Source organism: Notolepis coatsorum (genome assembly GCF_963971535.1).
Source record: "Notolepis coatsorum genome assembly, chromosome: 1".
Lineage (NCBI taxonomy): Eukaryota > Metazoa > Chordata > Actinopteri > Aulopiformes > Paralepididae > Notolepis > Notolepis coatsorum.
In genome coordinates this window covers 133,320,141-133,345,121 of record NC_140165.1, presented here as the reverse complement: position 1 = coordinate 133,345,121, position 24,981 = coordinate 133,320,141, and the positions used below count along the sequence as shown (strand labels likewise).

Here is a 24,981-nt window from a genome sequence, read left to right as displayed (position 1 = left end):
ACTGGAGTTTTATCCTCTCTTAGGTCAGTCTCTCTCTCTCTCTCTCTCTCTCTCTCTCTCTCTCTCTCTCTCTCTCTCTCTCTCTCTCTCTCTCTCTTAAAACCTTTCTCACAAGGCTCAAGGCTCAAACTGCCTTTCTGCCAATTTGTTCGTCAATCCCTGTGTCTGTCTGTCTCTGTCTGATCACCCATTAGTCCATCCCTCCGCTCAACCGTCTATTTATCTTGCTGTCTGTCCATCCCTCTGTATGTCTATCTATCAGCCTGTCTATCTGTCTGTCTGTCCATCCTTCTGTATGTCTATCTATCAGCTTGTCTATCTGTCCATCCTTCTGTATGTCTATCTATCAGCTTGTCTATCTGTCTGTCTGTCTGTCCATCCCTCTGTATATCTATCTATCAGCTTGTCTATCTGTCTGTCTGTCCATCCTTCTGTATGTCTATCTATCAGCTTGTCTGTCTGTCTGTCTGTCTGTCCATCCTTCTGTATGTCTATCTATCAGCTTGTCTATCTGTCTGTCTGTCCATCCTTCTGTATGTCTATCTATCAGCTTGTCTATCTGTCTGTCTGTCTGTCCATCCCTCTGTATGTCTATCTATCAGCTTGTCTATCTGTATGTATGTCCATCCTTCTGTATGTCTATCTATCAGCTTGTCTATCTGTCCGTCTGTCCATCCCTCTGTATGTCTATCTATCAGCTTGTCTATCTGTCTGTGTGTCTGTCCACCCCTCTGTATGTCTATCTATGAGATTGTCTATCTGTCTGTCCATCCCTCTGTATGTCTATCTATCAGCCTGTCTGTCTGTCCATCCTTCTGTATGTCTATCTATCAGCTTGTCTATCTGTCCGTGAAACAGTCACATCTAGAGACCTCAAAACCTACTCTAGCGAGGCCTTTAACCTTGAACTGGAGAGCCTGGACTGGTCAGATGAGCTCAATGGTACACTGGTTGAAGAAACATGGCTTGGCTTCAAAACCAAATTTTCAACAATACTAAACAACATGGCCCCCCTAAGAACCACCAGGGTAAAAAATCGCGCTGAGCCGTGGATGCACACTGAAATACTGACCGCTATGAAAGCCAGAGACAAAAAATGCTCTGAGTTTTGTAAAAGTCAGTCAAAGCTTACCAAAAGCACGAACAGTGAACTCCAAGCCCACGTGACTGAACTCAAACTAGAAAGAAACAGACTAAGAAATGACGTAAACTCCATGATCAAAACTGCTAAAAAAAAATTCATCAATGACAAAACTGAGGAAAACTAAAATAAACCACGTGAACTTTGGAAATTACTCAATAATCAACTAGGCTGCAGTAAAAAACTTAAAACCAGTTTCTCAAACATAAACATAAAGACGGACAACACGCTCATCACAGACAAGCTGGATGTAGCCAATTACTTAAACACTTTCTTCACAAAGATAGCCACAACACTGGTAAACAAACTACCCTCCCACTCAGACACAGGGCATTATGGGGTAGAACATATAGTAGCATACTACAAGAACCTAGGCGTCCACAAAGACGACTTCAAACTGGAAATGGTAACTACAAATGAGGTACTCAAAAAACTGAGCGCCCTCCAACCGAACAAGGCCACTGGCCATGACAACATCCCCTCCAAATTCCTCAGAGACTCAGCAGCCGCCATCACCCCAGTCATCACACACATAATAAACCTCTCCATAAAACAGGGACACGTCCCCAAGGACTTCAAAATTGCGAGAGTAACACCCCTGCACAAAAAGGGCAGCAAATTAGACCCAGGCAACTACCGCCCTGTTTCTATCCTTACATCCATCTCGAAAGTCAAAAAATAGTATACGAACAGGTCGAAAAGTACCTCGCGGAAAAAAATCAAATCTACGAATTCCAATCTGGCTTCAGAACATCCCACTCCACTGACACATGCCTTCTCTACTTGAACGACCACATCAAACAAGAGGTGGACGCGGGCAAATACTGCGGCATGGTCATGCTGGACCTACAAAAGGCCTTCAACACTGTCAATCACACCATTCTGATAGACTAGATAGTCTATCAGTGAGCTGGATACAATCCTACCTGGAGGGGAGAGAACAGATGGTGGAGGTAAACGGTACCCTATCCCCCCCCCCCCCCCCTCCCAGTGAGCTGTGGTGTTCCACAAGGAAGCATACTAGGACCGCTACTGTTCCTAATTTATGCAAATGACATGTCGTCAGCTTGTGACTGCAACTTGTTCCTGTTTGCGGACGACTCAGCCCTGCTGGTCTCTGACAAGAACAAGTTACAGGTTGAAAAAACCCTCAGCTCGGAACTAGGCAAAATCTGCATATGGCTCGCTGATAACAAACTATCATTACACATGGGGAAAACAGAGTCCATTCTCTTCGGTTCAAATAACAAACTCAGCAAGGCCGACGGCTTCTCAGTTACAGTGGGTGACAATTAGGGGTGCACCGATGTATCGGTCGGGTATCAGTATCTATGTTGACTGCAATCGGCCTATCGGCCGATTAGCTCGAATGTGCCGATGGCAGTAACCGATAAATATCCATCAATTTGTGTAGCGTCAAAAGACAAAAAAAAAGTTCACTCGCAACCTCCACAACGGTCCCCAGTCCCCCCCACACACACACACACACAAGCTACTGCATCAAAGTTACTACTTATGATTAACAAGGCATTCGTTTTGTGGCATTAACGTTATATAGTTAGTGTTACACGTTCAATAACATCAGCATATTATTTACCCGAACGTAGCAAGCCTGTGTTCATACTAGCTCAGTTCCTTCCGTTGCTCATAGAGCCCTGAGTTTTACCCATTCTGCAATCTGTTAATAAAGTTTTCAATCAGACACATGTATAGAAAGGCTTTGTTTTATTATAACAATTGTTGCAGTAAAATCATTATGCCTCGTTTAAGTCATCCTGCGGAGCTCAAAGCTAAACGTCGGCCGCGTTGTTGTTCTAGAAAACCTCTCTCGTCAAAATCAATGGCGGACAAAAGCGGAAGTAAAAAATGTATACGCGCTTGCCGATTGGTGGTAACAGCAGAGGCGGGTGCAAGCGGTGTGTGACGTAATTGGCAGAATCGACTGTCAATAAAAATTTCATTGGTTGAGACTCTGGTTGAGACAATAGTATCCAGCTGCAGCCCAGCCGGTAGACCATACTGGGAGAACTAGTATTTAGCTGCAGCCCTGCAGAACATACTGGGAGAGAGATAGTGCTATTTCTTGATGTTTCCTTTTTTTAAGTAAGTAAAGAGGCCTATGTTCATATCGGTGAGCACAATTTGTAACACAAATATACAGTAGTTTCATAAAAAAATATATATATATATTACAAAAAAATAAATATTACAATTTTTTTTTTAAATATTTAAAAAAAGTTTTTGCCACAAATATCGGTATCGGTATCGGCCGATTGTGTTAGTTGAACAATCGGTATCGGTATCGGTGGCAAATTTTCATATCGGTGCATCCCTAGTGACAATATTGTCACAAGGAAAGATGTAATTACCTACCTGGGTTCCATCCTAGAGGCTAATCTTTCCTGTGACAAAATGGCATCCAATGTAATAAAAAATTTCAACCAACGAACTTGATTCTTGTACCGGATCTCCTCTCTGGTAAACAAGAATACCCTGAAGACTCTGGCAGGAGCACTCATTCAAGGGTACTACGACTATGCTTGCACCTCATGGTACCAAAGCACCTCAAAGGCACTAAAAACCTAATTACAAACATCTCAAAACAAACTAGTCAGACTACTGCTTGACCTGACTCCTAGAACCCTGCACCTCACCCCTGCCCACTTTGACAACCTAGGATGGCTTAGAGTAGACAACAGAGTACAGCAACTTGCAATGGGCCTGGTCTACAAGATACACTACACCCAACCCCCCCCCCCACGTACAGTTCCCCCCACCACACCCACCCAACCCCACCCAACCCCACCCCACCTACCCAACCTCCTCCAATGTACAGTTTCTACGTCAAATGTATATAGACTCTTTTCTGGACACTTTTTGTATCACAAACAGTACTGTATTTGCAAATCTGGTATGTCATAAATCTGTATGTCGTGTGTGTCATATATATTATGATGAATTGAAAATGGGTGACCCTGATGTAAACAAGACGAAAGTCTTTCTCTGGTCTGCATCCCCTTAACAATTGTATGTATTAATTGAGCTGTACTGTACTGTACCCATTCTGCAATCTGTTAATAAAGTTTTCAATCAATCAATCAATCAATCCGTCTGTCCATCCCTCTGTATGTCTATCTATCAGCTTGTCTATCTGTCTGTCTGTCCATCCCTCTGTATGTCTATCTATCTATCTGTCTGTCTGTCTGTCTGTCTGTCTGTCTGTCTGTCTGTCTGTCTGTCTGTCTGTCTGTCTGTCTGTCTGTCTGTCTGTCTGTCTGTCTGTCTGTCCCGCTGTATGCCTATCTACTGTATCTGTCTGTCAGTCTGTCTGTATGTCTATCCACCTGTCCATCTATCTGTCTGTCTTTCTGCGCGTCTGTTTCAGTTCCTCCCAGTCAAGACCTCCTGGGACTGTTTCCTAACATACTGCTCTGACAGCCTTTATCTCTAACAAGGAACACAGTTAAAAGGGAAGTCCTTCAGATACACTTGAGAAGTTCAAGTCATCTATAGACGCTTTTCACTCGAGGGAAACCAGCTTGCATTGGGGCCAAAAAGTCCTGGGAACTTTGGCTCAAAAATATGCAGTGGGCGCAGTAGTCAGTTATTGCTAGGCTCTGTATTGCTATTGTTGAACCATTCCCTGGTCAGTGAGAGTTGAGAGTGTTTTGACAACATCTATGAGGGGCGACAGTGGCTCGAGAGGTAGAGCAGTCGTCTGGCAATCCAGAGGTTCCCGGTTCGATTCCCGTTCCTCCCGGGCAGCTTGTCCTTGAGCAAGACACTTAACCCCTAATTGCTCCCGATGAGCAGGTTGGCACCTTGCATGGTTGCCTCCGCCATCGGTGTGCGAATGTGTGAGTGAATGGGTAAAATGTGAGGAACAAATTGTAAAGCGCTTTGGATAAAAGCACTATATAAATGCAGCCATTTACCATTTACCATGACAATTCTCCACTGGGCTAGTAGAGGTATAAACTCTTTAAACTGCACATAGTTCAACCAGTGAATGTAAAATATTGTTGAAAAAACAGGGGATTTCCCACCGATCGAGCCATACCGCAGTTTAATAAGCCAAGAATCCACTGATGCCTTTTGCAGATGGCTGCTGTGCCTGGGGGCCAATATTCAGTCAATAAACATTACGTAACACTTTGTCTGGATCAAATACATTCTACTCCACTGCTGCTGATTATTTAAAAGTTCTCCAAACAAATCAAACAAATCCTAACTTCTGTTGTCACCCTCTCTAATGACCAATCTGCCCCACTGCCAGGAGATTAATTAGTGTTTCAAGTGTCAACCAGGAAAAACCTCTCCTTCCTCTCTGTGCAGAGTGAAGTGCCTCAGACTAGGGAACAGTGAGTATGCATGCGTACGTGCCTACATGTCTGTGTGTCTGTCTGTTTGTGTGTGTGTGTATGTGTGTGTGTGTGTGCTTGTGTGTGTGTCTGTGTATGTGTGTGTTTCTTGGTTGCGCTGCTCCTTTTCACAGCCTCGGCTCGCTCAGATAAAGCCTCTATTGTAGTTGCCAGGGGACCATATCCCTGCATGGTTACCACGACCTCTGACCCCACTTCACTCCAAGCCCAGTCTTAAATCCTGATTGGCTATTGATGACGACGACTGCACAAAAACTGTGGCATCACCTAGTCGTCAAAGGGTGATACTCCTGGCGTCGTGACAACCACCCACCCACCCCTCCTCCTCTCCTTTATCTGACTCCTTCTTCTTACCCAGCCTCCTGTTTTCTCACATTCTCCTACGCACGAGAGTTGGATGATGTTCCACTGTCAAACATCTCTGCCCAAACAGGAAGTAAACTAACCGGCACTCCCTTTACTCTTATTATTTTGATTTAATATTTAACATATTGAATCAATTATATTATATTATTGTTTTCTTTTGTCTCTTCTATAAGTAAGAACCAAAAACGAGTTGGGAAAAAAGTTTAAATGTAACAGCGTCTGTGCAAGCCTTAAATGTATGGTTTGTTCACTTTTATGATAACTACATTACTGCATAACTCATAAATGTTCAGACAAGCTTAATTTAGGTTATTAGTTATACAACCATTTTCCAACCTAATTTGGTCACAGATGTCCGGATTTGATAATATGTCAGGCTTAGGTTAGGATTCCTTTCCACCCTGTTCCCAACCTGAGCATTACATAAGACATGTGAATATGGTCAATTCAATTCAATTCAATTCAATTCAATTCCATTCCATTATATTCTATTCTATTCTCATTTCTTCCACTGTCTACAATAGGCAATGTAGATGGGATGACATGGAATGATATATCAAACTGGGCAAAATTAATGTGAATAAAATTGTGGGCTCCTGAAAACTAGTGGACAAAATAATTCTGTCGTAATTTTCCTTTCTTGCTCCATTCCATTTCACCCCCTTGACCCCCCGTAGATTTTTCTCTTATGTCATGCTCAGGTTGGGATTCCACCATGGAGGCGGAAACTAATCCCAACTTGAGCATGACATAAGAGCAAAATGCCTTTCGCTCTCTTTTCCTCCACTCTCTCTACAGCAGACCCTAGTCTTTATGTTAGTCTCCTAACATAAAGTTCAAGGAAGAACCTCAAGATTAATTCACTCAAGGATCAACAGTACTGTACATCACTTGAACAATCGAATTTCCAAAAAAAAAAAAAAAAATCTGTTTATTTCCCACTGGGGATGTCAATGAATTAAATAAAAGTTGGAGATAACATCTAAATTACTTTCAGCCGTCTAATGACTTGTCTATTAGAGGAAATACTGGCTGGACAGCAGAGGGATGGACAGACAGACAGATAGACAGGCTGATAGATAGACATACAGAGGGATGGACAGACAGACAGACAGACAGGCTGATAGATAGACAATACAGAGGGATGGACAGACAGACAGATAAATAGACAGTTGAACGGAGGGATGGACTAATGGGTGATCAGACAGAGACAGACAGACACAGGGATTGACGGACAAATTGGCAGAAAGACAACAAGAGGAGAAAGGTTTGAGCCTTGTGAGAAATGTTCTGCAATTAAGTGGTGCATGGATAACCTCCGATGGAGGAGTTTGTTCACAGTAACTTTCCACTAGTTCTGGCTTGTGTGGGGAGGCACATGCCGTACCAATATTATCTGCAAATTCCTGTCAAATCTACAGTATATGGGTTTATTACATAACTGCATTTGCAGATACATGTAATTTTAACATCAATATATCCTTTTCAACTTAATTTTCATAGCTTGGTATAATCCCTGTTATACAATGGCATGCAAATTTCTCGATTCTGATTGGCTGAAACAGTCAATTTACACGTGGGTATTTGTAATAATCCCATGCTCTTGGTCCCAGGACCCGCCCACAACCGCATTCCTATCACTCCGCCGTTCGTGGTTTTAGGAATGAAAGCAAGATGGCAGACACGCCGGACAGTAAACATTACGAAAGGATATGGTGATAGGGTCATAAAGACTAAATGAAAAACGATTCTGTCACGGCGAATGTCTTAGTTTCTTAAACAATGTTGGATGATGTAATTGATGGGTCATGAGTCATTGTGGAACAAAATAAAAATCGTGGCTTTATATGCTCTTCCTGGTTACTATTGAGACTGTCAGTCGATCACTGAACCTACCCGTGAGTACACCATTGTAAGTAACACTTATCGCTCCTGCCATGGAGGGTAGTTAGTTCGTCACTAAGTTAGTTCGTCATTCATAGTATTTGCCGTGCCTTGCATTATCGATTGTATAACCTGGATTCTCCCATTTTGTTTGTGCGCCGTTGTATGCCATTTATGTTCAAACAATAAATAAGTAGCCTTTTGTTTGAGAATCAACACCTGCCTCTCGTCTATCCGTTCTGCACACTGCACCTGGGTCCAACACACCTACCCAAATCGTAACAGACTAGGTGACCAGACGTACACCACAACCACCGATCCCAGGAGGCGGCATGGGGTCAGGTAATGCAAGTCTACCCTGGCTAGCCCATCACAAACTAGACCCACCCGGCCGGTACCAACACCCAGAGGGGTGCTATTGACAAGTCGGGATCATCCCTATGTTCCCCGGGTCCTATGTTCCCCAGGTCCTATGTTCCCCGCTTGAGTGATTAATAGATTGAACATTTTATAAATTTTTATTATTTTATTAATTATTAATGTCCGCCTTGTTTCGAACTGGTTAAGCTTAGGCCCTCTTTCGAAGTTGGTTAAGGTTAGAGTTTGGAATCAGGGCTGGTGGTCTAAAATTTTCAATCAATCAATCAATCAAGCTGGGAACATAGGACCCGGGGAACATAGACATGCTCCCGACAAGTCTACAGACGACGGTGCCCAGCCAGGACCATCAGGAGTGACTGGGTCCCAAGGTGCTCCCCAGACTACCCATAAGCCCTTACAGATATCAGCGGTGATGGAACTGTGGAAGAATCTAACATTCCTGGTCTGGTCTACAAGATACACTACACGACTAAGGTACCCATGTACATGTCAAAATACTTCCCAAAGGTCAGTGAATACCACAACCACAACACCAGAGGGAGCTCCACAAATCATGTTAAACCCAGATTTGGCTCAAACAAGGGACTAAACACGTTTCGTAATTATGCCACATCAATGTGGAACGCCCTACCCAAAGCTGTAAAGCAGGGGTAGGCAACCCTAGGCACGCGTGCCTGCATAGGCACGCAGGGGCATTTTCATAGGCACAGGGGGCAGCATAAAAAAAAAAAATATATATATATATATATATATATATATATATAATTTTTATTTTATTTTTTGCTTTGAAATATTATAGTGAAATATTTTGCACTGTTGTCGCATTTATCTTGTTGAAATCCTCCCACAGGTTCTTTTTACTACCACATATTTAATTGAGACCCTTTATTTGTTTATTATTTCAATTTAGCTGGAAATACATTGCTACATCATTCAGTAACATTTGCAGAGCCTTATAACAAAAACATTATTACGGTCACCATTCTGACCAGTGGGATTAATCAACAAATTGTATTATTTATTTTTCTATTTAACTTGTGTTCTTAACACTATGATCGCCGGGAACAAGTTTTCACGTCATTCCGAGCCATGCTCATTCTGCCGAAGACGCCGTAACTCGTCTTTGATGTCAATATTTCAAAAATCTGTCATCGAAATCATATTTCCTTTCCGGAGCCCTGAGACACAGTGCTGATCTCCTCTCAACTCTCTAGCGGTTCAAGAGCGCCATCTGGTGGCCGATTGGCAGATCGCCAACCGGATATTAACCTTTGAACCGGTAGTACTCATCCAAATGTGGTCCGGCCACTCGCTATAGCTCCCGCGACTCCATCTTGAAACACTGGATAATAGATCGCTCGCCCTAACTCAATAAACAACGTTATTTGGACATATTGGACATATATACTATTATACAACCTGGAAATGGATCGGGCATTTCTACATCCCATAATAGATAAAAATCTGTTCCATGCTCATTTGCCAGCGGCGCGAGAAAGCCACGGTAAGATTCAGCGTTATTTTCTAACGTATTCTATACTAACTGATCTGATGAACATATGACCCACTCTGGATGAATCATCTAACGCTGCCCACGGAATTATAAACGATCCCCCGCCCATCCGGTCATCATCAGATGATGCGTAGAAACTTCTAGAACCACGTCCAGTTGAACCTTTTTATCTCGCACAGATTCCTACCAAACTGTATTTGATCATCAATATAATGCATTTAGGGCTATAAATCACGTTCTGAAGAAAGCTGCAGAAAACGATAAAAACATACTTATACTTTAGACCATATTTTAGTATGAATATGTGAATGAAAAAGTTTAACGTTGCTACACCCTGAACAATACATATAGGACATTGAATGGGCCATAATAATGGCAATGTAGCAATAGAATTTAAAAAGTTATAGCCCTGCAAAGAAGGGGAACTTCTCCATAGACAAATAGAGCTGGCGAGGGATGGTAAATTATGAATTTAACCCATGGCGATTAAAGTGTTAAAACAATGACAATAAACATAGTTTTATTAGGTTGAAATAATGTGGTTGTGTACTTATTTTTCTGTTAACTTATTATGGATTGAAAACTGAAAACCTTAATGCACAGTAACTGAACTCAATATTTTTAAGTTCTGGTAACTTATTATTATTATTTTTTTTACAGTGTAGTCTTGCGATCAATCAAAACTTATTTACACGATATACCTCACATTCACATCCTAGTGTTCTCCTGGTGTTCTCCATTAGGCCTGTAGGTGGAGCTATGACAGCACACGTACAGTACACACACCGATGGTGTGTGATGTGTCCAAAAATGAATGGGCAAATGTGAGTTTGTCTGCATTGCATCCCCCCCCCCCCCAACTCAGATTTAGGGTTGATACAACCATCATAATAATATTGTTAATAATAACAATAATGATGTAATAATGTAAAAATTATCATTAAAAAGACCTGATTATGAGAAGAAGAAAATTACGATGCATGGAATATTGTTGAGGCACACTAGTTACAACTATATTTTAAACAGGCACTCCATGTCAAAAAGGTTGCTGACCCCTGCTGTAAAGGAATGTGTGAATCACTACCCACTTTCAAAACCACTCTCAAAGAGCACCTACAGGAGACTGCAATTCAAAACTGGCCCCTGTAAATGTCCTAACCCAATAATACACGAGACCCTCTTCTTGGGACCAAGTAAGGTTTTGTCGATATTCCAATGTAGTTTTGCTTGTACAGTTGTACAGTTTCCCCCACCCCGCCTACCCAACCACCTCCAATGTACAGTTCCCCCCCCACCCCACCTACCCAACCTCCTCCAATATACAGTTTCTACGTCAAATGTATATACTCTCTTTTTTAGACAATTTTTTGTATCACAAACAGTACTGTATTTGTAAATCTGGTATGTCATAAATGTATAGATGTAGCAGTTCTGTATGTCGTGTATGTCATATATGTTATGATGAATTGAAAATGGGGGACCCTGATGTAAACAAGACGAAAGTCTTTCTCTGGTCTGCATCCCCTTAACAATTGTATGTATTGAGCTGTACTGTATTGTACCCATTCTGCAATCTGTATATTTAACTTGTGTTCTTAACACTATGATCGCCGGGAACGAGTTTTCACGTCATTCCGAGCCATGCTCATTCTGCCGAAGACGCCGTAACACGTCTTTGATATCAATATTTCAAAAATCTGTGATCGAAATCATATTTCTCTCCCGGGGACCTGAGATATACTGCTGAGCTCCACTCAACTATCTAACGGTTCAAGAGTGTCATCTGGTGGCCGATCGGCAGATCGCCCAACAGGAAGTCATGTGGATGAAGTGGTGCTCACCCATATTTCGTCCGGGCACTCGCTATCATTAGCAGGACTCCATCTTGACACAGTGAACACCGATCGGTGCACATAACTCGATAAACAACATGATTTGGACGTATATACTATTATACAACCTGGAAATGGATCGGATATTTCGACATCCCATAATAGAAAAAATTCTATTCCACGCTCATCCCCCAACGGCGCGAGGAAGATACGGTGAGTTTCAGCGTTATTTTCTAATGTCTGCTATACTAACTGCTCTGATGATCATATGACCCACACTAGATGAATGATATAACGTTGCCCACGGAATTATAAACGACCCCCCGCCCATCCGGTCAACATCAGATCATACGTAGTAACTTCTAGAAGTACCTCCAGTTGAAATTTTTTATCTGGCACTGATCGCTACCAAACTGTATTTGATCATCAATATAATGCATTTGGGGCTATAAATCAAGTTCTGGAGAAAGCTGCAGAAAACGATAAAAACATACTTATACTTTAGACCGTATTTTAGTATGAATATGTGAATGAAAAAGTATAACGTTGCTACACCCTGAACAATAGATATAGGACATTGAATGGGCCATAATAATGTCAATTTAGCAATACAATTTAAAAAGTTATAGCCCTGCAAAGAAGGGGAACTTTTCCATAGACAAATAGAGCTGGCTAGGGATGGTAAATTATGAATTTAACCATGGCGATCAAAGTGTTAAGCGCACTGCATAAATGTATTACGCCTTTCACCCTAGTGATGGAAATTGTCAGGTTTTTTTTAGGGTTAGGGTTAGGGTAACCCTAACCCTAACCCCCTAACCCTAAACCTAACTCTAACCCTAACCCTAATAAAAGAAATAGTTAAAATCCTGAAAATGAATAAATATTCTATATGTATGGTGAGGACTGAAGTTAATAATGATATTCATGAAAATGTATTGGAACAATACATGAAAAGGATATGTTTTACTGAGATTGCAGTTTTCGGCAAAGGGCTAAAGGTATAATTTTATCACAATAATATCATACTTTAAATCCCCATCTCCCTTCTTTGGGGGGCCAAGAAGGGAGAAAAAACGAAGATGGAGGAAACCTCAATGATTGGAGAATGGGCAGAGACTTGAAAAGCCTGATGTCTGGAGCGTACCACAGACCTGAATAGAAGACAGTGAAGAACCAGGGCAAGACTGAGATTTACCATAGACCCTAGGTTCAGTAACAACGTTGTCATCGTTACGTTCCAGTAACAATGACAAATGTATGCTATCCCGCTAGGCCACCATCGTTGTTAAATTGTATCAACTGCTGGTAACATGAAATTTAATATTTGTATCATTCTGTAAATGATAAATAGTAACAGACACACACACACACACACACACACACACACACACCCAAGAGGAGCAGCATGACTGCACGACAGAGAACAGTTCTCTTTGTTGGCCTCCACATGTTGCAGCCATCATGTGGCATGATGTCAGAGGAGATGCTGATGCTACGCCCCACTGCAGCACAAAGCAGGTTATTATTGGACAACATCTTGCCTGTGACATTCCACCAGGGGAGTGGCCCTGGGCCCTGTCAATCCCTGTCAAATGTCCCCGCCTACCTTGTCAATCATTGGTATCAGACACTGTAATTGGATGAAAGTCTCACTCACAAGTTATATCTCCGCCTATACTTCCTCCAAAATAATAATAATAATAAGAGGAGGTCATGTCTGAGTGAAATCCATGGGCTTTTGCCCTTGGCAGAGACCCTTGCGTGTCTGAATGAATTCGCTCGCTAAGCATGCCAAGACTGATGAATGGGATACTTAGCATCCATCTAGTGGAACTAATTGGGCCAAGCTACTGTACCCTGAGATGCAGGTCTAGATCAACTGAAAGCTTCAGAACACTCCACTAAGACACACACACTTGCTAACAGACACTTGGTGACATTGCAGCTGTGGCTTTGAACGTGTGACTGACTAGCATGTGACCACGATCACAACACCAGAGGAGCTCCACAAATCATGTTAACCCAGATTCGGCTCACACAAGGGACTAAACACGTTTCGCAATTATGCCACATCAATGTGGAACGCCCTACCCAAAGCTGTAAAGGAATGTGAATCACTACCAGTACCCACTTTCAAACCATCTCTACGGGAGACTGCAATTCGAAACTGGCCCCTACAAATGTCTTAACCCAGTTTGTACAGTAAATTACCAAGTATGGCATTGTCAGTATTCCAATGTACAGAGTACAGTGTCCCCCCCCCCCTCAATGTACAGCCCCCACCCACCAACACCACCCACCCATCCAACCTCCTCCAATGTACAGTTTCTACGTCAATGTATATACATCTTTTTCTTGACACTTTTTGTATCACAAACAGTACTGTATTTGCAAATCTGATATGTCATAAATGTATAGATGTAGCAGTACTGTCTATCTGTATGTCATGTATGTCATATATGTTATGATGAATTGAAAATGGGGACCCTGATGTAAACAAGACGAAAGTCTTTCTCTGGTCTGCATCCCTTAACAATTGTATGTATTGAGCTGTACTGTACTGTACCCATTCTGCAATCTGTTAATACACTTTTCAATCAATTCAATCAATCAGTTACTGAGACCAACAATGAATGTCAGCCTAGATGGACAAGGAGTCTCTCTCTCTCTCTCTCCTCTCTCTCTCTCTCTCTCTCTCTCTCTCTCTCTCTCTCTCTCTCTCTCTCTCTCTCTCTCTCTCTCTCTCTCTCTCTCTCCTCTCTCTCTCTCCCTTGTGAGGTCATCTCCACTATTGGGCCAAAAACAACAAGCCATGTGGGCTGAATAAACAGTTGGCCCGTTCTGCTGCCGGAGGTACTGGGGTTAGAGGAGTAAAGCTCAAAACAACAAACAATCCCAGACCACTGACACAAACCACGCTCTGAAGATACCAGCACGGTGACATGCTAGATATGAAGTGGGTATGTCGTACCATGCTCTACAGATTACACAGATAAACAAAGACACACAAAATGAGACGTCCACATGCAGCTGTATCAAATGTACAGTAGCAGTGTGCTTTTGTTTGTAAGCTACATTTCCAACAGGCATGTGTACAGATAGGGTCCAAATGGGCGCGAGCCCCTGCTGTTTGCCATACAGAAAGCGCATCTTAGTGTTTACTGGTGTTTCTGCATGTAGATTACCATTATCCCCATTAACACTTGGTCGCCAAAAACACCTTACCACGTCATTCCCGCCATGCTCATTCTGCCAAAGACGCCGACCACGTCATTGAGATCAATATTTCAAAAATCTGTGATCGCAATCATATTTCTCCCCCGGAGACTTGAGATCTACTGTTGATCCCCTCTCAACTCTCCAACGGTTCAAGAGCGCCATCTGGTGGCCGATCGGCGGATCGCCCAAACCGGAAACAGGAAACGGAAGCTGGTGCTCATTCCAATTCGGTCCGATCACTCGCTAATAGTCCCAGGACTCGAGCTAGACACAATGGATAGCAATCCGTTACCAATAACTCGATAAACAACATGATTTGGACGTATATACTATTATACAATCTGGAGATGGATCGCATATTTCTACATCCCATAATAGGAATATTTCTGATCCACGCTCATCGCCCAACGCTACGAGGAAGCTACGGTGAGATTCAGCGTTTTTTTTAACGTGTTCGATATAAACTGCTCTGATGATCATATCACCCACACTAGATGAATCATCTAACGTTGGCCACGGAATTATAAACGACCCCCCCCCCATCCGGTCAACATCAGATGATAAGTAGTAACTTCTAGAAGCACGTCCATTTGAAATTTTTTATCTCGCGCAGATCGCTATCAAACTGTATTTGATCATCAATATAATGCATTTAGGGCTATAAATCACGTTCTGGAGAATGCTGCAGAAAACGATAAAAACATACTTATACTTTAGACCGTATTTTAGTATGAATATGTGAATGAAAAAGTATAACGTTGCTACACCCTGAACAATAGATACTTGACGTTGAATGGGCCATAGTAATGTCAATTTAGCAATACAATTTAAAAAGTTATAGCCCTGCAAAGAAGGGGAACTTCTCCATAGACAAATAGAGCTGGCGTGGGATGGTTTATTATGAATATAAGCCTGGCGACCAAAGTGTTAAAAGGGGGGCAGGATATTCAAAAAAAAATAAAAAAGGAACCATATTACAAAACAGGGTTACCGACCTCTCTCTATTAAAGATTTTAGGTGGCGGTAGAATATTGTCAAAAAAGAAGGGTGCCTTGTTTTTTTTTGTATCAAGGCAAGAATGACTAGGAAGTTGGAACCCATATGTAAAACAAATACTGGTATGGTGCTGTTAAGGGAGCGAGGGAGAGGGAAAGAGAGGGGGGGTGAGGGAGAGAGAGAGGAGGAGGAGGAGGAGAGAGAGACACACAGATAGACAGAGAGTTGGAGAGAGAGAATTGGAGAGAGAGAGTGGGAGATAGGATGTGAGGTATGTAAATATAATGACACAGCATTGGGGCAGCATGCCGATGATGAATAACCAGCTTTTCAGAGGCTGCTGGATATAAATTTAGAATCAGAGTCGAGGGTTGTAAGCTCAGGAAAAGTGATCTAATTTTAGCTATCTGGGGCATGTTTGGTCTAAACATGGCCAATAATAGTTGAACTTTATTAATGTTTCCTTTATGTGTGATGTTGCAGCCAAATGTATGCACTGTGTCGTGTGAATGTGTGGCATTGTATACATATAATACATATTACAAATTAATAATTGCTCCACACCTCCTCACCCCCACCTATAGAGCTTAAAGGTATATTTCACTTTAGTAGAACTTGTGAAAGATCAGCAGTCTTCCCTCTATCTAAAGACAACTACAAGTAAGCTAGTGACCACTGCTGTCCCTGTGTCAACACCACCATTCCATCCAGGTGTCAGGCTCCTCATTCACTTCCATTCATTTTGACCACCAAGTCTAAATATCATACAAAAGTATAAAGAAATCAACTAAGTATAAACAAACTATATAACTATAACCTATTCTGTGTAATATATTTTTCTTTGTCAAAGGTACTTGCTAATGTTGATATTTTCAAATGAGCAGTAAAGGAACTATTTCTCACTTGAGGTGTAGTTTGGCCAACTGTTCCATGAGTCTGACGTGTCAGGCTAGCCAACTTTCTATGAAATGTTTAGAATCTTTCTTCCAGCAAGGCAACGTGTAACCAACCACTCCCCAAACATTCCATGCAAGGTGAAGATACACTGCACACTCAAAACTATAACACATTTACCAGATCTGCTTTTTTATTTTTCAAAGGTAATAAATCTGCGAAGACAAATCAAATGCCACAACAAACACATACCTTTGACTCGGAAACGTGTCTGTTTTATTGAAATCTGCACAACAGTATAGTTTGTTTATACTTCAGAAGTATCATATTTAGACTAGGTCCTCAAAATGAATGGAAGTGAATGAAGAGCCTGCGCCACCTGGGAGGAATGGTGGTGTTGACAGCGGGCGACAGGGACTAGCAGTGGTCACTAGCTTACTTGTACTGTAGATGCACTTACATAGAGCTAAGACTGCTGAAACTTACATGTTCTACTGAAGTGAAATATCCCTTTAAGTATCGGAACAGTGAGCTACTCTTGGTCCTTTTAGTTGGAAACATTCCCCTCTAACCTAATTTAACACGGAGGCCAAAACCCATAATAAGACACTGATGGTCGGATATCTTGCATCACATTCATCTCCAGAGAAGTCCACTTTACTCTGTAATTGAGTCAGCAGCAAAAAATATCAACATCAGCTCCAAGCTGTCTCAGTGCTTGCACTTTTGATAGTCCAACTTTGATCAAAGATTGTGCGCAATATAAGTTGAATAAATCAAATCAATGAACAGAAACATAAACATTATAGAAATAAAATCCACAACCTTGAGGCCGTGTGGCTGTGGACTGTGCCATCTGCCCTGCCTGTTGAATAGCTCTCTGGGTAAAGGCAGAATAAATACATTAATAAATTAATCTAAGATTTTACATTTTAGGCATTTAGCAGACACTCATACTGAACGATTTACAGTGGTGGAAAGTAAGTATTTTTTACTCAAGTACTGTACTTAAGTACAATTTTGAGCTACCTGAACTTTACAAAGAAAAAGATTTAGCAAAAATGTATGAAGATTATATACTTTCACATTTGAAGCCTGTCAACTTCAAGAGGACATAATAAGAGCAGCATAACTGAACGACACACCACTTTAACATAACCAATAGAGGTCAATGGATCGAGGATTGAATGCTCCCAAGCACTGCAGAATACACAAACGTCATGTGTATAATGCATACTTTTACTTTAGATACGTACATTCAATAGCAAATACTTCTCTACTTTTACTTAAGTAGAATTTGAACAGAGGACTTTTATCACAGTACTAATTTATCTGGGAATTTCTACTTTTACTTAAGTAAAGGAACTGTGTACTTCATCCACCACTGACGACTTACAACACGTGCTACAGTAAGCTCAAATAGTGTCACCACGAAAACAAGTAGCCTGAAAAAGCCTGCTAATTAGAAGCTTAAAATAAAGGCAGTCTACAATGAACAAGTACAAGAACAAAGAAAAATACATGGGAATCGAACCAACAACCCCCTGGGTGTTCTGGCTGTGCCTGTGCGTACCTGTGATGAGGCTGGAGACCAGCAGGGGCAGCACCAGCATTTGAAGCATCCTCATCAACAGCTCCCCGGGGAAAGAGAATAACTTGACCTGGCGGTATGTCATGTTGTAGGGCCGCACGGCAAATCCCAGGAATATACCTGTAGGGGGAAATGTATTAATTTACAGTATTTGTTGATATCAATATTCATATGTATGAGTACCCACTGGTGTTGAAATCCCAGATTGCTAGATTGACACCTCACAGACTGACTGTGTGGAATAGAGGCCTGGCTCCCTGGTCAAGGATACAGTCGGGGCATGAATGAGATTGATGAGACATATCATTAAACTGATTAATAATAGCTTTACTGGGCGAACACACAGCAAGCAGCTTGAACGCTGGGTCAGTCTAATCTGGCTCTCGTGGAGCCAGTGGTTCCCAAAGTGTGAGGCGCGACCCCCTAGTGGGGCGTGGTGGTACTGCATGTGGGGCGCCTACCAAAATTGAATGAATGAATGAATGAAAACTTTATTTAACAGATTGCAGAATGGGTACAATACAGTAAGGCTCAATACACACAATTGTTAAGGGGATGCAGACCAGATAAAGACGTTTGTCTTGTTTACATCAGGGTCCCCCCAATTGATAAACGCCCGTCGCCATGTACATGTCAAAATACTTCCCAAAGGTCAGTGAATACCACGATCACAACACCAGAGGGAGCTCCACAAATCATGTAAAACCCAGATTCGGCTCAAACAAGGGACTAAACACATTTCGCAATTATGCCACAACAATGTGGAACGCCCTACCCAAAGCTGTAAAGGAATGTGAATCACTACCCACCTTCAAAAACACTCTCAAAGAACACCTACGGGAGACTGCAATTCAAAACTGGCCCCTACAAATGTCCTAACCCAGTTGTACAATAAAGACCAAGCATGGCTTTGTCAGTATTCCAATGTACCCAACCCCCCCCCCCCCCCCCCCACCTCCAATGTACAGCCCCACCCAACCCCACCCCACCTACCCAACCTCCTCCAATGTACAGTTTCTATGTCAAATGTAGGTCAGTATTCCAATGTACAGTGTCCCCCCCCCCCCTACCCACCCCCCCCCCCCCCCCCACCCCACCCCACCTCCAATGTACAGCCCCACCCCACCTACCCAACCTCCCCCAATGCACAGTTTCTATGTCAAATGTATATACACTCTTTTTCTGGATTTTTTTAGTATCACAAACAGTACTGTATTTGAAAATCTGGTATGTCATAAATGTATAGATGTAGCAGTACTGTCTATCTGTATGTCGTGTGTGTCATATGATGAATTGAAAATGGAGGACCCTGATGGAAACAAGACGAAAGTCTTTCTCAGGTCTGCATCCTCTTAACAATTGTATGTATTGAGCTGTACTGTACTGTACCCATTCTGCAATCTGTTAATAAACTTTTCAATCAATCAATCAAAACAAAAATGTACTGACTGTCATGTGTTATTCTTTATACAGAGCACATTCAGAAGCCTAAATACGTTTAGCCACAAAAGGTGTTATTGTCCATTGTTAATAAAGCATTGTAAGTTTGTGTTTCAGACTAGCTAGCTATTGTTCATTCGAATGAGTGAATTAATGGGAATCGAAGAGAGAGTGAGACGTAACGCTAGCCTGCATGAGAGGAATTTGTGAGGAATCGAACAAAAATGTTGAAGTTTCTGGTAACAGCTAAAAGACAAGCGTCGGAGGCGGAGCCCACAAGTACTCCTGCTACTAAATCAAAACTCATTGGACAGAGCTGTGGGCATACTGCTGCCTTTTGGAACATTCTACCTGTGTGAGGTAGGCTTTTCTGCAGTGGCCTCCATCAAATCAAAATACAGATCGAAGTTGAACATTGAGAATGAACTGAGAGTGGCAATTTCAAAACAACTACCCCGCTTTGATAAGATCTGCAAGGGAAAGCAAGCATACACTGAATGGCGGCTAGAATGGGAATATGAAAAGTGATTTATTTGCAACCTGCAGTAGTTAATAGTAGGCCTAATTTTGATTAATATATTATTTAAGTTACTATTATTTTAATTTAATTAAATCTACTCAGGGAAGTACTGCAATTATTTGAATGTAAAGAAATCTACTAGTACTGCAGGCTAATTATTATTATTTGAATGAAAATAAATCTCCTACTCAGGTATGTAGCCTACTGTAGGCCTACAACTACATTTTTAATTAGGCCAAGGATAAAGCTTTTGTTCATTTTCAAATAAAACTATAATTGTGTCTTTGTGTCTTGTCTTGTTAGTAGTAGTAGAGTAAATGGCATGTTTGTAGCTAATTATAGCCTACATAAGTGGGGACCAGGTTAGGGGGGGCTTGAAAATATGTCCAACTACCCAAGTGGGGCCTGATTTAAAACGTTTGGGAACCACTGAGCTACACAGTTTTCTGTAGACTTTTAAATAAAGGTTTTGGAGCCCCGGTAACTCTCAAGAGCATGTTGTCAACTTCTCTGCCATGTTGGTGAGAATGATGAAACAGCTGCATGGAACATGTATTCATAGGACTGTTCTCACATCGGTAGAGAAACAACCTATAGAACAGAAGTGTGATGGCTGTATGGCTCCCTGGACAAGGGCAGGGTCGGCATGTGTTGGACATGTGATGAAGCTGATGATGATAATAGCCTTAGAGCTGTTGGTGTGTTATTGTTTGTTTTACTTGTACTGCCAATATAATGCTATTGACAATACCAACATTTCTTTCTTTCTTTCTTTCTTTCTTTCTTTCTTTCTTTCTTTCTTTCTTTCTTTCTTTCTTTCTTTCTTTCTTTCTTTCTTTCTTTCTTTCTTTCTTTCTTTCTTTCTTTCTTTCTTTCTTTCTTTCTTTCTTTCTTTCTTTCTTTCTTTCTTTCTTTCTTTCTTTCTTTCTTTCTATTGATTATGACTTCAGCAATCATACAGATAAGTCTCACATCGGTTTATTTTTATATGAATGCACACATCCTGCCCTTCTCTTGCCTTGGAAAGATAAATCACTTGCCACTAACTTGTAACACTGACTAAGTGGGAGGAAAAAGCACATGTAATTCCAATGATTTATGTGTTTGGCACACTTACAGGAGACATAAAAGGACCTTGTTGGCCAGAGGGTGCAGCCCTCCATGAGCCAATGTTGCTTACTGTCTGACTGACTGACATGGCGTGGCATGGCTGGGTCCAGTTTAACTGGGCCTCCCTAATCTGGTTTCTGATGTTCAAGTTTAAATGTCAAATAAAGCCTAGTATGATCATTCAAGATGTGATTGCAAAATGTAAAGGACAAAGAACAAATTGCATTTACTTTAAGGGGGTTATGATCATGGATTGATTTAACTAGATTTTGAGGGTAAAGTAATTTTTTTGTTTGACTTTTCCTTTCATTTAAAACCACACGGCATCTGTGAACTCCCTCTCTGCGTACCAGTGTGCCTCAGCACCCTAAGAGCCACCGCTACAAAACAGTGGTGTGCAACGTGTGTGGCTGCCTTGTTCTCCAGTGTCACTGGAACCAGGAGCGTGCTCAGACATATTGGGGCCAGGGTACTCCACACCTAAAAACCTTAATGAGGATTTTCTTTTTTTTTAAACAGGGCACCTCAGTTTTGATGGATAGCCTGCCCCAGTTTAACTAGAGAAGATGGTCAACAAAAAATGTATAATAAATGAAAAAACAAAAAATACCGTCAGAGGGTAATATGAGTATAGCAGGGTAAATGGGCAGGGCCTCAAGCCCCCTTTAGACCTTGTCTATGCACGTGCCTGACCAAAACCCTAAGATTCCCAACAGAGGTGGCTTGTCTATCAGTAGCACTAATCCACCAAAAGGTCCAGGTGGCTGACCCAGGGACCTGGGGTAAAGGGTATCCTACATGTGAATCCAACAATCAATTGGCCCTTTCTTGACGGTGTGTAATTCTATCTGGGTGCAGATGTGAGAGCAGCGGGTGGCCCTGGCTTACTTCTTACTGGGCAACGTCAAAGGTTAGTGGCTGGGTGTCAGGGGTCAGCTACGGGGTCAGCTAAGGGTCAATCTGCTGAGTTCATGTGAGTTTACTCCTTTCTCTGTGTGCCCTGAGTTTGTGATTTTGTTCTCTTCTCCTCCTCCCTCTTGGAATGTGGATGTTACACCAGAGTGAGGCATGTTAGGGTGACACAGACAATCTGGAGATCTTTTACAAAGCTGTGTGTGAAATCAAGTTAGGGTCATTAATGAGACAATACACTTGATATGGGTGAGACAGGGGTGGAAAGAGAGAGAGAGATAGAGCGAGGGAAGAGAAAGAGATGGAGGGAAAGAAAAGGGAACAAGGGAGACAAGAGGACAGATGAAACAATGGATGAAGAGGAGACAGATTAATTTCAGTAATGTGAATCCTATCAATGATGTGGCAATCAACCAAATCCTTTTCTATCAGAGGACAATAAGGAAACTCTTCCCGCTACCTGCACATGGTTGAAGCAGTTAAATCCTCTCGCCACAGGATTAATCCACTTGTCACACAGATTAAAATGTTAGTGATGCCATTCAGAACCTCCACCCACTCACCCATAATGACAGCGGCCACCGTAAAGATCACAAAGGCATTTTTCTTGAAGCACCCCTTGACATCATCTTTAGTGATGTTCTCCACACTCTTCTTGGCCTTCATTGAGCGAGACTGGATCCCGTCACGGATCTGTCCGACCCTACTCCGGGCCTGCTGCGGGTTCTCCCCGTTGCTCTGGGTCATGGTTGCTCTGGGCTGGGTAGAACTGGACCCTGGGTTATGTTGGAGAACACCTGAGAGCTCCTGTCTCTGCCTTATGGGTACTTCTGCTGTTTCCGAGCCCTATAGGCGTCGGTGGTCGTGTTGTTACCTGCTCGTCCTCCTTGTACTCTCTTTTCTCTAGCCTGAGGCTAGCACGCTGTCTGCAACGGGGAGCGAGAAGAGGGTGGTACAGAATGTGAGGATCAGAGGGGTGAGGAGGACAAAAAGAACAAATTAGATTAGAAAGGTTAAAATCACAAAAAGAAAAGGCACAAAAGGACACCTTTATACTGGGGCTGGACATTAAGATTACAGCTCCATGTGACAGTTACAATACTGTACGTTTCTTTTCATATTGTTCTATCTATTGCTACATATTGCATTCTTTATAATCTATATTATTCATATTAACCCATAAACCCTATATTTGGCTAACATTAATTACCAAAACGAATTTCTCAGTAGAGAACTACATTGAAAAGTTAAATCATAAATCCACTTGCAGAAGCCTCTAGTGAGATAAACATTTACAGTACCTAAGTAAGTACCTAAGAGCTATTGAGCAACTATGTGTCAACAACATGTAAGAACAAATGTTATTTGACTGATTAGAGGTAAGCAAGTAGCAAATGCATTTTCTTTACTGGATGTGTAATTGGGAGGTGATCAGATGTAACGTAATGGTTAATCAACGGTTTGTTAGCATAAGTCCCTCATTAGTTCCTAGGTACAGTGCATCATCAGTGTCCTGAGAGAAAAAAGCTATATGTTTCATGATTCTGGGACCAAGACAATACAGTAAAAATGCAAAAGCACTCAATGTCAATGTTTTTGGCCGGAGGGACGCGGAGGGTGCGGCCATATACAAGGCAATGTCACTTACTGACTGACTCACTGGCTGACTGACTGACTGACTGGCTGACTCCCCATTCTTGAAACACGCATGCGTGAGTGGCGTAGCTGGGACTGGCTTAACTAGGCTTGTTTGGTTTAGCTTTTCCTTAAGTTGCCTGCTGGACAGAGGAGGATTTTCAAGACACTGATAATTTCACAATACAGTCTGAACAATGAAACTTCAAATGCAGCACTATAATTTGGACTTTTGATATAGAATCCAGCAAAACCCTTTGCTCAAGAATGGCATGCCCACATGGTTTACCATACACAGAACCACAAGGCATGCAGACCTCCTCCGTACAGACTGGCTCCACATGGAGACCCTAACATTCTCAGTCTGTTGATTCCATGCAGTCAGTAACCCTATGCATCACACACAAACAAATCCATGCGTGCGCACGCACGCACACACGCACGCACACACACACACACACACACACACACACACACACACACACGCCTACATACACACAGTCACACACACACACACATCATGCATGCATACATGGCACACAAACACACTGTCCATGCTGTCAGTAATCACAATTCACTCAAACATACATACACAACTCATACGGCAAATAGTTCATGCTTAAAGAGAAACTGTCACAGTACCTTTAAACTTGTGCAATAAGTTCCTACAGCGTCATTTGTCAGGGATAGTTCTGGGTTTATAATCCTCGGTCAGCGACTGACAAACAGAGGAGCTCTTTAACTGTGAGCTGGTGGGAGGAAAGCAGTACTGAACAGCAGCACAGAGGGAGAGAGAGAGAGGTCAGAACCAGAGAGAGAATGAAGGCGGTGCTGCATAGTAAAAGTAAGTCACACACTCTCAGTGTGGGCTTGAGTGGCGGGGAGGCGGGGAATGAAAAAGTGGAGTAAAGGGGGGGGGGGGACCTGCTTTTCAGACAGAAGGGGGCTTGAGGAATAATGACTCTGAGCCAAGCAGGAGCAGAGAGGGAAAAGAGAGAAAGGACCTTCTTGTTTTCTTCATCTCTCTCTCAGTCTTCTTTTCAAATGGTTTTTCACGCTTGGTGAGTTCAAACTGATTGGGAGATTCCTATGGTGAGTGAGTCAGCGGAGAAATGAAAGTGCTCCATCCATCAAAATAGAATGTGGAAGTGGATCATCCATT

The 24,981-nt window shown here is 42.1% G+C and overlaps 1 protein-coding gene across 1 annotated transcript in view; it reads right to left on the bottom strand.

Moving 5' to 3' along the window:
• Window positions 1-24,568, bottom strand: part of LOC311243100 (excitatory amino acid transporter 1-like) — a 43,117-nt gene extending 18,549 nt beyond the window's left edge. Inside the window, exons 1-3 of the mRNA XM_084332184.1 lie at window positions 24,462-24,568; window positions 22,748-23,110; window positions 18,185-18,322 (exon numbers count right to left, since the gene is read on the bottom strand). Of these exons, the coding sequence (XP_084188310.1) occupies window positions 18,185-18,322; window positions 22,748-22,931 (322 nt within the window). The 5' untranslated portion in view covers window positions 22,932-23,110; window positions 24,462-24,568. The remainder of the gene's footprint in view (window positions 1-18,184; window positions 18,323-22,747; window positions 23,111-24,461) is intronic.
• Between the last annotated feature and the right edge of the window lie 413 nt (window positions 24,569-24,981).